This window comes from Impatiens glandulifera, chromosome 9, assembly GCF_907164915.1.
Source record: "Impatiens glandulifera chromosome 9, dImpGla2.1, whole genome shotgun sequence".
Lineage (NCBI taxonomy): Eukaryota > Viridiplantae > Streptophyta > Magnoliopsida > Ericales > Balsaminaceae > Impatiens > Impatiens glandulifera.
The window spans coordinates 2,160,439-2,175,740 of NC_061870.1; the positions used below are offsets into that span (position 1 = coordinate 2,160,439).

Sequence of the window (15,302 nt, forward strand, 5' to 3'; positions counted from 1 at the left end):
CTAATTCAAATAACCAATCATCATTAATCTAACCAATTTTTTAAACTATTCAAACCTAGTCAAACACTATTTCAATCATACATAATTCAAATAATTTAATTCATACCTAAAATCCAATATAATACAAATAATGCAATTCTAACCTAAAATCTAATTTATTCATACATAAACCAAATCTAACATAATCAACTCTAATTCAAACAATTCAATTCATACCTAAAATCCAATATAATCCTAACAACATAAAAATCCTTAAAAACTTACCTTTTTTAAAAGTTGTGTCGGCGACGGTGGAGGAGGCAGCTGAAGGTGAAATAACCTCGGCAATCTTCAAGAGACGGACGGTCCTAATCCAAAATTAGACAAAATCAAACCATATTATCTAACTTAAATTTAACATAAATCCAACAAAGTTCAAACTATATATATCATATACCAAACAAAATATAATCTAACAAACCTAATCTAACAAATCAATATAAAAACCAAATCCAACCAAAATATTGAACATATAACCTAAATCTAACTGAATAACCAACAATCAAACTAATATAATGAAACCAATATAATCAAACCCTAAAATCAAAAAGACAACCTAAAATCAAACTAATTGAACAATCTAACTCATATAAACTAAAATCAAACTGAATAACCAACAATCAAACTAATATAATCAAACCAATATAATCAAACCCTAAAATCAAAAAAATAAACTAAAATCAAACTAATTGAACAATCTAACTCATATAACCTAAAATCAAACTAATTGAACAATCTAACTCATATAACTTAAAATCAAACTAATTTAACAATTCATCGAACCAATATCAAACCTAAAATCAAACTAATTTAACAATCAATCAAATCAATATCAAACCTAAATTCAAACTAATTTAACAATTTAACAAACCAATATAAAACCTAAAATCAAACTAATTTAACAATCAATCAAACTAACCTTAAATCCAAAATCTAACTAATTGAACAATCTAACTCATATAACCTAAAATCAAACTAATTTAACAATTCATCAAACCTAAAATCAAACTAATTTAACAATCAATCAAATCAATATCAAACCTAAATTCAAACTAATTTAACAAACCAATATAAAACCTAAAATCAAACTAATTTAACAATCAATCAAACTAACCTAAAATCCAAAATCTAACTAATTGAACAATCTAACTCATATAACCTAAAATGAAACTAATTTAACAATTCATCAAACCAATATCAAACCTAAAATCAAACTAATTTAACAATCAATCAAATCAATATCAAACCTAAATTCAAACTAATTTAACAATTTAACAAACCAATATAAAACCTAAAATCAAACTAATTTAACAATCAATCAAACTAACCTAAAATCCAAAATCTAACTAACCTAAAATCCCAAATCAAACCTATATAACCTGAAATCCAAAAATCTAACCTAAAATCCTAACCTAAAATCAAACTAACCTTTGCGGCTGTAGGTTGAATAGGATGGCGGCAGCAGGAGGCGGCGACTGTCTTCAATCGACGGCGACAGTCTTCAATCACCGGCGTCGTCGATCCAAGCGTAGGCAGCGAGCGGCGTCGTCGATCCAAGCGGAGGCAGCGACTTGGCGGCGGAAAGGCTTCTTCAATCAGAGGCGGCGTCAATCGGAGGAGGGCAGCGCGGCTTCGTCTTCGATTGATAGCTGGAGGACGCGGCTAGGCAGGAGGCGGCGCAGAAGAAGAAGCGGAAGAAGAGCGAATCGGAGAGAGAAATCGGGGAGAAATAAAACGGGGAAAGAAGAAAGAAAAAAAGCAGGTTTTTTTAAAGGTCATTTTCGAGAGTTAATCATATAACTCTCGGTTTTGACCATTTGATTAATTTCCGAGAGTTATATGATTACCTCTCGGTTTTGATCATTTGATTAATTTCCGAGAGTTAATCATAAACCTCTCGGTTTTGATCAATTAAATTCCGAGAGATATGTCTAAATCTCTCAGTTTTGAAATGTGTACAATTTAATTTAATTAGATAAAAATGAAAGTTAATTATATAAGTTTCGGTTTTGATGGTTATTTCCGAAAGTTATACAATTAACTTTCGGAATTACAATTTCACAAATTGTTAAATTAATTGGTTTTTAACCTTCTAATGACTTTGAACATCATTATTTTAACGCATTTGATATCCTTAAAACATTACACAATCTATATGATCAAACTTTGTACACATTCATATGATCATCAAACACAAACATACATATACACTTCTTTATATAATCAAACACAATCATGAAGATTTTAACATCAAACACAATCTTCATTTTTAAAATATAACACACACTTGATTATATTAGTTAGGAGTCTAGATTAGTAGGTTTAAAACAAAATAAATTAACAAATTAGGAAGTGGTAAAACCGAAAGTTAATTGTATAACTTTCGGTTTTTATTGGTATTTGCGAAGGTTTTGAATAAACCTCTTGGTCCTGACCTTAAACGGAATGTTTTTAGGAAGGGTAAAAACCGAAGGTTTATTTGCAAACCTTCGGTTTTACCCTTCCCCGTACTTAGAAATTTTGTAGATTTTTTTAAGAAGGGGTCAAAACCGAAGGTTTTCAAATAAACCTTCGGTTTTTACCCTTCCCCGTACTTAGAAATTTTTTAGATTTTTTTAAACAGGGGTCAAAACCGAAGGTTTTCAAATAAACCTTCGGTTTTTACCCTTCCCCATACTTAGAAATTTTGTAGATTTTTTTAAGCAGAGGTCAAAAACGAAGGTTTTCAAATAAACCTTCTGTTTTTACCCTTCCCCGTACTTAGAAATTTTTTAGATTTTTTTAAACAGGGGTCAAAACCGAAGGTTTTCAAATAAACCTTCGGTTTTTACCCTACACCATACTGAGAAATTTTTTAGATTTTTTTAAACAAGGGTCAAAACCGAAGGTTTTCAAATAAACCTTCGGTTTTTACCCCTTCCGAATACTTAGAAAATTTTCAGATTTTATTAAAGTAGGGCCAAAACCGAAGTTTCATTTGAAAACCTTCGGTTTTTACCCTTAGAAATTTTTAGATTTTTTTAAACGATGATCAAAACCGAAGGTTTTCAAATGAACCTTCGGTTTTGGCCATGCTGTTGTTTTTAAAAAATACGATGAAAAGTAAACAATAGTAAAATAATTCATTAACAACCTATTAAAACCAAACCAAACATAATAATAATTCATGAATATTAAACAAAACACATAAATATATTGTCATAGTTCGTACGGAAAAACTAATAAACACATAATAAATCTAGAAATTATTAGATGGGGTGGGAGGAGGGGGTGGTTGATTTAGTCGACTCCTCAACACTACAAGTTCCTGTTCGAGATTCTCTAATCTCTGGGCCATTTCGGCCCTATCTGCTTTAATTTCACTGAGCAAACGGCCTCTTTCCGCATCCCTTAATCGGATTTGTTCCATTTCCAGCGTCATCTGTCTTACCTCCTCCTCACGTGCCGCAATTTCTGATTGTGTTATCAGATTCTGGTAACACGGATGCAGTTTCTCCGGTGTACGTCGAAGTCTCTTCCATGATGAATCACCCATATCCTAAATGCATTTCAGATATATGTATATATATATATTAATCAAACAAAATAACGTAAACTGGCATAAATCTAGATAATATATATATATATATAAACTTAAGAAATCTAAATCTCATAATAAACAAAACAAAAAAAACCAAATGAAACAAATTACCTGAACGAGAGAGGAGAAGAACCGGCGTGGAGGAGGCAGGCGGCTGCGGCGCGGAAGAGAGAGAAAGAAGAGATGAGTGGAATGAAAAAGAGAAGGGTTAGGGTTTGTATTTATAGAGGTAGATGCCGAAAGTTTTAATATAACTTTCGGTTTTGATATTAGTCAAAACCGAAGGTTTATTAAAAAACCTTCGGAAATAACCATTACCAAATTTAGAATTTTTTTAATTGAGCAAAACCAAAGGTTCTTTGTAAAACTTTCGGAAAAGAGAATTTCAAAAAAGGTAATACCGAAAGTTCTATGAATAACCTTCGCAATTAAAAATACCCGGGATTTCAAAACCGAAGGTTTTTGAAAAAACCTTCGCAATTAACCCACATCCAACACTTAGATTTTTTTTTATTTTTTTGGGAAGGTTAAAACCGAAAGTTCTACAAAGAACTTTCGGTAATAATTATTAAACCCGAAGGTTATACACCCCCCTCGGAATCTATTTTTAATACCGAAGGATTTGTTCCTCTCGGGAGTATTTAGGAGAGTTTTATAAAACCTTCGGGAAAAACCGTCGGTAAAGGTCCTTTTTTTACTAGTGTTTCTTCTTTCTCCAGTCATGCCCTTTTAGAACTGATTTTTTTTTACCTTTCTCTTCAGCTGAAAAAACGGCCCCTCTTAACTTCAAGGGTTAAATTGGAAATACGCCTAATATCAAGGTCGTGCTTGGGAAAAAATATATATTTCAGCTTTTAAAATCAAGGGCACGCTAGGAAATTTGAGGAAATGACCTCAAAGATTGGCTTATTTGAGGTGGTGGCAAAACATAAATTAAATTGCGTTCGTGGTCTTTTATTTTATTTTTTGACAAAATTGCCCTTTTCGCGAAACGCTATGGGACTTGGCGTTTCGTGAAGTGGATTAAGTTTTATATAAATACTCAATTTTTTTCATTTCATTCATTTCCTTTCTCTCTCTTCTCTATCTGCTCTTGTTCGACGGCGGCGACGAAGGCTACGACGACGACTACGGCTAGGGCGACGTAGGAAAACATCAAAGATAAAAAAAACCCTAACACCCTAACCCTGAATCGATGTTCATCATATTGTTCTTATTTTTATTATCTTCATTTCAAATGCTTTATGTTGTTCTTAATCAAACTCTAACCCTAAATCAATTTAATCTGTTCTTATTGTTCATATTGGTTCATATTATTGAGCTAATCTTTAATTTTCATTTGATTTTAATCATGTTAGGGACTTAAAATCTATTTCTATTCTTCAACAAATCATCGCAAGATCTTGAATGGTTTCAAGTACGAAAATGCTTGCTAGATTTGAATCTGTAGATTACAAACTAAGAAATGTATTAAGGAAATAACACAAGAGTTTTATGGATGTTCGGAGATAAAATTCCTACGTCACCCCTTCTTTTATTTCAAGAAAGATTTCACTAAAAGACTTTTATTTGTATAGCATCTACACAAACCCAGTCAGAACTCAGGACTTATCAACTACCTGCTCTAAACTTCTAACCATCACTCTTTGTTCAATAGACAATGTTTTGTTCAAATTATAGCACTGAAAATACTCTCAAATAATACAGTAAATTATCTCTCAACTTAGTGTTAATGAAATACATAATGCACTTGTGAAAGATGAGCTAGAGAGAGTAAATTGATCGAGTGTTTAGTGATCAAGAATTCTAGTTGAGAGTTCTGTTGTCACCGTTGTACTCTGTAGCCTTTATATATTGAAGCGTAGCAACGGTCGAATTTGATTCTTAGATACGTGATTTGACCAAGACTCTAGATATTTAGGGATCGTGAATTAACTGAGAGGATTCGTCGTTGTACTATGATATTCTTTTATATTGAAGTGTAGTAACGGTCAAATCCATTAATAGACATGTGTCAACGTTCTGATGGTTGTATGCCAGGTGGCAATATGTTGTTATCGCAACAATGTTGTTCGCTACTTGGTTGTTAGCGCAATACAGTTGTGCTAAAGGAGCAAGGTTGTTATTGGCTACTCTTCTTTAGACTAATGCTGAAGCATGACTATTGTCAGTGCTTCTTCAGACTGTTTCTAAAGCAAGGTTGATGCTGGCGCTTCTTCAACCTTGTTTTTGAGGCAAGTCGTCTGCCAGCGCTTCTTTAGACTGCTGCTGAAGTAAGGCTGATGCTGGCATTTCTTCAACTCTATTGTTGAGGCAAGCCGTCTACTAGTGCTTCTTCAACACATTTGTTGAAGTCATCTTGTTGTCAGCGCTTCTTCAGACTGCTACTAAAACAAGGTTGCTACTAGCGCTTCTTCAGACGAAGCAAGGTTGTTGCATGCGCTTCTTCAACTCTGTTTTGAGACAATCCGTCTGTCAGCGCTTCTTCAACACATCTGTTGAAGCCATCCTACTGCTAGCGTGCTGAAGTCAACTCTGTTATTGGAAACCCTGCTGCCAACACCTCTTCAGCTCTACTGACGTCAGCTCTACTACTCGCGCATCTTTATCTTTACGTGCACATTAAATATTTGCAGAACTTAGTTTTATATAATTATCAATGCATCATTAAAACTACATCGTATTGATTTTTATTATCCTAAGTTCATTTTGATCAATTAAATTATTTTTCTTAATTTAACTTTCTTAAAGATTGATTTTTCCTTTTTTCTTTCTTTAACTTAATCTAACAACGTCTCTTATGATCCACTTGAGAGTTTTTGGTTATAAAGTGTTTGTTCATGTTCCTTGAGATGGGAGAGTTAAGCTTGATAGCAAGACGAGACAATGTATCTTTATTGGGTATGGCCACGGAGAATTTGGGTACCGATGTTGGGGCTCGGTTAACAAAAAACTAATTAGAAGTAGAGATGTGATATTCTTTTAAGATCAGACCATTGAAGACTTTGAGAAAAGAGAAAAGTCAAAGTCTACGGAGAAGGAATTTCCCGATAATGGTAGGATTCGTACACCACAATCACAGCCCAATGGTGTGGAAAATGCCTAAGTTGAGGTTGATGAGACTCCTCTAGTTGATGCCGAGCCAATAGAGGAAGATGAACAAGATAATGATAGTTCTTTAGAGCCACCCGATGATCAGCATATTAAAAGATCTAGTAGGCAACGACAACCTTATAGTAGGTATCCTCCCAATGAATATGTGATGTTGACTGACTGGGGAGAACCAGAAACCTATCAAGAAGTATTGTCTCATGAAAACAAAAACAAGTGGTCGGTGACAATGCAAGAAGATATAAATTCATTGCAAGAGAACAAGACTTATGACTTGGTGAAACTTTCGAAAGGAAAGAAGACTTTGAAGAACAAGTGAGTATTCAAGTTGAAGCATCAAGATAATAGCTCATAACCTCGATACAAAGACAGACTAGTTGTAAAGGGCTTTGGTCAGAAAAAAGGGATTGATTTTGAAGAGATCTTATCATCAGTTGTGAAGAGGTTATCAATCAGATTTGTGTTAGCATTAGTTGATAGTCAAGATTTGAAAATTGAACAACTTGATGTGAAGACTGCATTTCGCCATGGTGACTTGGAAGAAGAGATCTACATGAAACAACCCGATGATTCAAAGTTAAAGGTAAAGAAGATCTTGTTTGTATGTTGAGAAAAAACTTGTACGAGCTCAACCAAGCGCCTAGACAATGGTATAGGAAATTCCACTCCTTCATGGAAGCAAATGGGTACATTAAGAGTACTTATTATCATTGTGTCTTCATCATTGTTGATGATTATGTTATTCTTCTACTCTATGTTGATGCTATGTTGATTATTGGGCAAGATATTGCCAAAAAATGAGAAGCTCAAAAGGGAATTGAACAAGTCTTTTGCGATGAAGGATTTGGGTTCAGTGAAGTGAAGTGAAGTAAATTCTAGGCATGGAAATTACAAGAGACATAAAGAACATAACACTTTGGCTATCGTAGGAGAAGTACATTAAGAAGGTACTTGAGAGGTTTGCAATAAAAAATGCAAAACCTGTTTCACTTCCACTTGTAGGTCATTTCAAGTTGAGTTCTAAACAATGTCCTACAAGTGAGAAATAGAAAGAGAAAGATGAGATGAAGAATGTACTGTATGCTTCCGTAGTTGGTAGTCTTATGTATGCAATGGTTTGTATCAGACCGGACATAACACACGCAGTTGGTGTTGTTAGTCAGTATATCTCCAACTTGAGAGAAGAACATTGGTTGGTTGTTAAGTGGATTCTTAGATATCTTCAAGACTCTTCGAAAGTACATTTATACTTCGGATCTGATACTCCTATTTTAGGAGATTTTATAGATACTAATATGGCAGGTGATGTTGATTCAAGAAAATCATATCCGGGTTTGGCTTTGGATGCCTTCGAACAAGATTCACACTCCTTGGCGGTTAGTTGGAAAACAAAAATGCTACTAGCATTTTTTAGACCGAATGGCTGCATTGATTTATCCGAAAGATTTAATTTCAATTGGAATTTAGTTATTCACCATGTACGAGGATCCCCGCTAAGCATCCATGGCTGAATGGTTAAAGAGCCCAACTCATAATTGACGAATTCGTAGGTTCAATTCCTACTGGATGCGAAAATTCATAGAATAACTTGACTCCTTTTCTTCAATTTTCTATTGTATACTCATGTTTTGATTTCTTTTGTTTTCATATAGTCCTGTACAGATGTTAATTGAGGAATCTCATGTAAGACGAGTTTATTAAAAACTAAAGATACCAACCTACATTACTGATCAAATCTATTAGTTTGATAATACCCGGAAATTTATCATCAAAGAATATTTTTATATTTATCGCAAAGTCTGTATCAAGTTTTTTGTTTACCATTGCAGGCGGTGTTGAATTCGTGTCTGTCAAGGTTACAAAAGTGTGTTAATTTGTCTACTACAGAAACTGAGTATATAGCAGTTACCGAGGCATGTAAAGAGGTGTTATGGATGAAGAAGTTCCTACAGGAGTTGGGCCAAAAGCAAGAGAAGTTCACTTTATTTTGCGACAATCAAAGTGTCATTCACCTCTCGAAAAATTTAGCTTTTCATTCGAGATCCAAACACATCGACGTGAGACATCATTGGATACGTGATGTACTTGAGGCAAAAGAGTTGAACTTGGAGAAGATTCAAACAAGTGAGAATGGTGCAGATATGTTTACAAAGTCCTTGCCTAAGGAAAAGTTTGAAGATTGTCAAGAGAGAGCGGGTTTATTAAAGTCAGCGAAGTTTTACTAACGGGGGAGATTTTGTTGGGGTCAGCTCAAATTGTTTTGGGCTTGACCAAAAATAAATCACATTAGGGCATTCATTAATTAACAAGAAAAGAAATATATGTCTCTCTCTTAAATCTCTGCTCCCTCTTTCATGTACACTCTGGTTTCTCTAGAGACAGACTCCGGTTAGCCTTCGACCAGTCGACCAGGTTAGTTCGTGTAGACGAGAAATCATCCCTTCTTCTGTTCTTCTCTTATTAGCGGCTTTAAGCCACACACAGTTTTCTTTTGCCTTTGTGTTTTTGCTAGCAATATTTGATAATGATGATGATGATATATGTTGTAATGACAAGTTATGATGAGGTTATTTGATGTTTCTTATTAAATTACCTCTAGTCTTGTATTGGACAACATTTGTATAGCCATTGATATAATAAATAATTTAAATGGCTTAAGGGTCCCGTGGTTTTACTATAATTGAGTTTTCCACGTAAAATCTTAGTGTCTTGTTTCTTTGATTGTTTGATTGATTGAAAAACTATTTTGCTCAATTGAATTGGCTGTCCATTTGATTATACAGAATGGGAAAAAAAAATTGTAGAACTTTGTTGTAGTTTGTCTAATTGGATTGCTAAACATGTGTTTTTATTCGTTTTCTCTAACAGATTCTAACTTTAAGGTGGACATAGCCAAGTTTATCTTGTGAATCACAATAAATTCGTGTATTTCTTTATTGTTTTACGTCATCTTTCGCAATCTATTCTAACAAATATCATCTACCCCTTTTAGAATTAGATCGTCATGGTTACACATTTCTTTTTTGAAAAGATGGACTAATTTCATTAATTAATTAGTCGAATTCTATTCATGTTTTAAATAACAATATCATCTACTGTGCTTTAAGTTTAAGCGGGAGTCATGACTGTGGGATATTATACTAGTTCTCCTTTAAATAAATAAAAAACAATATCATCTCCAACAATTTTTTTTTTAGCATGGATTGCCATGTTTACATATGAACAATTAGTATCATGTAACAGCAAAACAATAATACCAATTAAATATCAGAATAATTAATTAATTAGGTGGGAAAAAAGTTTGAGAATGATATCACGTGGTGTCTACGTTTATTAGGAAGTAGAAAGATGATGCAAATGCTGGTGATTGCTTGGTAAAACGGGCTGGAAAAGAATTAGCTAAAGAGAAATGAATGGGAAGGAAAGATCACTCCAAAGCAAAGAAAAGTTGGAGAGAGATGGTAGCGGCTTTAAAGGGAAACATTAAATGAATTCTAGGTTTGCGTAGTAAGAGGCAGATATATATATTAATCAAAGGCAATAAAAGCTTTGGAGTGTGTGTGTGTGAGGAAATAAGAAAGAAAGAAAAGAAGATGGATGGGTAGTTCTACCTTCTTTATAATCTGCTTTTATTAGCAATGAATATATTTATCTTCCCCCTTCACTATCCTCTTATTCATTGATTTTCATTTCATTTCATTTTATAATAAAAATAAAATATTTATAGAAGAAACCAACAGCCATTGTCAATTCTCTCATCCTTATATATCTATACAATCATGACCCTTCAAAGGTTACTTCCTTCTTCTTCTTCTTCTTGATCAGTCCTTTTCTGACTTTCTTTTCCTTTGCTGTTGTTATGTTTGGGCTGTTAATTAAGGGAGACTGTTATCTAGAAATGGTGGTGTAGATTTCAATCGGTTTCTGGCACTGAATAAGATGCCTCTTTGTGATCATCTTCTTCTTGTTACTATCGTTATCATCTTAACCCATAGATTTAATCTCGTCTTGGGGATGAACTATACTAGCGAGCTTCGTCTCCAAAGGATTCAGAAACACTTGGACCGCATCAACAAGCCTTCTGTTTACACCATTCAGGTTTTTATAACTTTAGCAGTCATATGAACTTTTATCCTTTTTCTTTTGTTTTGTGTATTATTGAGTTGAAGCTTGATTTCTAATTATCAGAGTCATGATGGGGATATCATAGATTGCGTTCATAAGAGAAAACAACCTGCTTTTGATCATCCACTACTCAAGAAACACAAGATTCAGGTTATGCTTTATCTCTCTTCCTTCTAGGGTATGCAATTAAATCACCATGAAAAGGATTTGTTTGTCTGTATCAATGAAAACATATTATTAAAAAAAATAAGTATTATTGTATTGAATATTGGTGTGATAAACTTTTGCAGAGAATTCGACCTGAAATGCCAAAAGGCATGAGATTGATGAAAAAGGATGATGGGGTGAGAGAAATGAATAGCAATAGCAATAGCAGCAGTAGCAAAGGAGGGGAGGGGGAGGAGGATAAAAGGGCGTGGCAGACGTGGCATGAAAACGGTCAACGGTGTCCAAAGGGAACAGTTCCGGTACGGAGGAGCACGGTGGCCGATGTTCTAAGGGCCAAGTCCTTGTACAACTTCGGCAAGAAAACCCGCAATTCATTCCCTCTCTCTCTACGCCCCGACCCACCGGAAGTACTCGATAGTGGCAACGGCCACGAGGTAATTCAACTTTTCAATACCTTGGTTAATTTCAACTCTTTCAGATTATTTTAATTATTTTAAAAACTAACCCCTTTTAATCAAATAAATTATTATACAATTTTAACTTTTAAGTTATCTTACAATGATGATTGTTTTAGGATTTTCTTTTTTCTTTTGTTATTGTTTTGCTTTATGATCTTATTTTGTTTTTAAAGAGAAAAATGTAGCTTTTTTATCATAAATTATTTGAAAAAAAAATGTCTAATTTAAATAATATAAATTTATGTTTATTTTATGAATTTAGCAAAATTATGAACTAATGAAACTTTTTAAAAAATATTTAGGTTTATTTACTATCATATTTACCTTTATCTTAAATTTATAATAAATCAAGTTTAAAAAATGAGATGTATTTTAATATTTAATTAGTTAATTATTTAAATTAGGATTAAAGAAATAATATTTCATTGGTTTTATGTCCCTTCTAACAAAAAGTTAGTACCATGAATTATTTAAAACAAATAATTCAAATCAAACAATCTCCAAAGACTCGTGGCTTAAATAATGACAAAATAAGATTGAAAAAAGGAGTTAGCATATATATCTAAATTAAGAGAAATATTAAAACACCTTAATTTACATTGTAATAAAAATTAAACGCATGATATATTATTTCTTAAACAAAATTTATCTCTTACACAAATAATTAAGAATCTACATTAATCATGTAACATGTCATATTTTAATACTACAAAAATTGAGTTATTTTGAAAACAATATTTGTAGTTGTAAATAAAATGTTATTAAATGTTTTTATAAACATTTTTCTTTTATTAAATATATCATAATATTAATATAAATTATTATTTATTTATATTTATTATTTTATTAATATATTTTTGTTCGTTTTTCAAACTCATATATTTAGACCTTGTCTAGAGGGAGACTTGGCTCAATATTTGCAATTTTCAAATTCAAATAGCTTGCATCTCACAATAACTCCCTGAATCAGAATCATTTTTAAAATCTCAAATAACATGCAAATATATACCATATTATTAATTAATCAAACAACTCCTTACAATGATCGCTAAATTAATCTAATTAACTAGGGTAAATTATATGTATTAATTTAATCTAGATTAATGAGAAAACAATTTAATCTTTTAATTTGCATGTGGAAGACAACTGTAAATTAATTGTTTTTGTTTGGTTGGTCGTTTGTCACCGGTCTAATTTAATGATTCTGCAGCCCTCTGCATTAAACTCATTTACACTCGTTTGGTTTGGGAAACCATCAGAAAAATAATAATAATAATTATTATTATTATTCAATCAAAATTCTGTTCAATATATTGGGTGATGTTTAGATTCTTTAATATATGACAGAATGGGATTTATAGGGACCATGTTTAATTATATTACCCAAGTTCCCCCAAAAAATAAAAATTACTTAAAAAAATATACAACCTATTTCTATGTTTTATCAATATTTGGATTAACAATCACTATCCCACTCAAGAAAATATCAATTAGTATAAAGAAAAATATCACTCCTTTTTAATGAATAAAATAATATATATTAGTATGATACTTCATATAAACATATATTTGTAGAACATTGTCCATTTTAAGAAATTTAAGTGATAATTTTTTTTTTCGAATAATAATTTATGTGTTATTGTTGTGTTATAGCATGCAATAGCATACACGGGAGCATCCGAAGAAGTATATGGAGCGAAGGCAACAATAAACGTGTGGGATCCTTCCATCCAAGAAGTGAATGAGTTCAGTCTCTCCCAGATTTGGGTGCTATCCGGATCCTTTGATGGCTCTGATCTTAATAGCATCGAAGCTGGTTGGCAGGTAAATGAATGAATCATTTTTTTATTTTTTAAATAATCATAAAAACTTGAATCCAAGATTTTATAGTTGTGAAATTAGCCTGTAATAAATATATATATATATATTTGTTAATAATAAATATACTAAAAGATTAATTAAATTTAAAAACCTTAATTTGTTGTTGAAATTCTGAAGCTTGGATTCTTATACTAGTCAGGTTAGTCCGGAATTGTATGGTGACAGTAGGCCCAGATTATTCACATATTGGACGGTAAGATTTCTTTCTTACAAATTTTAATTAACATATAATTTATAATTCAATTATTAATCAAATCAATAATTAATTTTTTTTTTAAAAATATAGGATTTTTTTATTTTATATTGATTCCATGTACTCATTTTACTCAAATAATTTGAGATTATTTGTTTTTTTTTTTCTAAAAAAACAAATTCTAGTAATTTAGTTAATATAATTTTAATAAGATGTAAAATTGAGTTTTGAGTTACCAATGATTAATACAAACAAGGCCCCAAAGTTATGTGAAATAATTTACTCCATTAGTAATTATCTAAATAACCCAATAATGCCTTAATTTTTATATGGTTACTCATGTTATAAATTTGAATATCTTCATGTTTGGATCATTTGAAAAAGAATGTTTTTGACAATAAAATATTGAGTAAAGAATAAAATTACAGAGCGATTCGTATGAAGCAACCGGCTGCTACAATCTTCTCTGCGCCGGATTTATACAAACAAACAGTAGGATAGCTATTGGAGCAGCCATTTCTCCAGTGTCTTCATCGGATGGCAGCCAATTTGACATTACCATACTTATTTGGAAGGTAACACCACCCAACATACTTTTATTCAATTAAAATATAGATAATTTTCGATTTATTAAATATTTATCCGAAAAACAAAATAAAGGATCCTAAACTCGGAAATTGGTGGATGAGTTTTGGAGACAACACTTTGGTTGGATATTGGCCAGTCGAGCTTTTCACCCACTTGGCAGATCGAGCCACAATGGTTGAATGGGGTGGTGAAGTGGTGAACTCGCGACCAGATGGCTTACACACGAGGACTCAAATGGGTTCGGGTCGGTTTGCTGATGATGGGTTTGGAAAAGCAAGTTATTTTAGGAATCTAGAGGTTGTGGATTCGGATAATAGCCTTAGCTCGGTTAGGGACATTTCTATTTTGGCTGAGAACACCAATTGCTATAATATTAAGAGTTCTTACACTAAGGAATGGGGTACACATTTTTACTATGGAGGACCAGGCAGTGGAGATAATCCTCAGTGTCCATGATCATGTCTTGTTTTAAAATTATTATTTTTACTGCAATGTACAAGTGGTAATTAGTTAATTATTGCTATTTACCATAATTCTTTCCTGGTGTCTATTTCTAGAGTCTACTTTGTATGAGGTTTTAGCTTTTATTACAGTAATAATCACATACAATATTGGCTAGCTCAACTTTATAATATTTTGATTTGCTTTTACTATGGTATAGGCGCTTTTAAATTCATGTAATTTTTATCATTTTTAGCTCTTTGATCCTGAAGACTTGCTTATGAAGACCAATATTAAAAAAAAAAATTGTTAGATGGTTTATTTAGAAATATTTACATGTGGATTACTTTTTTTTTCTGAAAAGAAGAAAAAAATTCAAGAGTTGAGGGAAGAAAATTGATGAGCATCCATAGAGAAGATGAGTGGGTTAACAAGGGCTAGTTTGATTCAGCTTATTCTCAACGCCCGCTTATCCAGTTTATTCTTAGGTACGTTTATATGATCTCAACTTATTTAATCGTTAAGTTTGAGTATGTTTGATTCAGCATCAATGTACCGACCCCATTAGTAAAAAGGGATTCAAATGGTGGGGAGGAAGCTTCACATCCCCTCAACCAAAGATGAGGTTCTAAATCTATGCGACTACTGCCCATTTGGTAAGTAACATAAAGTCTCTTTTAGTCAAACAAAAGAAATGAAACATAATGTATTGGACTTG

At 32.4% G+C, this 15,302-nt stretch overlaps 1 protein-coding gene across 1 annotated transcript; it reads left to right on the top strand.

Annotated features, from left to right (window-relative positions):
* The first annotated feature begins 10,297 nt into the window (after positions 1-10,297).
* Positions 10,298-14,796, top strand: LOC124916548. Its single transcript, XM_047457281.1, has 8 exons — positions 10,298-10,523; positions 10,611-10,828; positions 10,919-11,005; positions 11,146-11,457; positions 13,135-13,305; positions 13,502-13,555; positions 13,984-14,130; positions 14,216-14,796. Exons 2-8 carry the CDS (start codon positions 10,670-10,672, stop codon positions 14,597-14,599), a joined length of 1,314 nt encoding a protein of 437 aa, XP_047313237.1. The 5' UTR covers positions 10,298-10,523; positions 10,611-10,669; the 3' UTR covers positions 14,600-14,796.
* Positions 14,797-15,302: the final 506 nt, after the last annotated feature.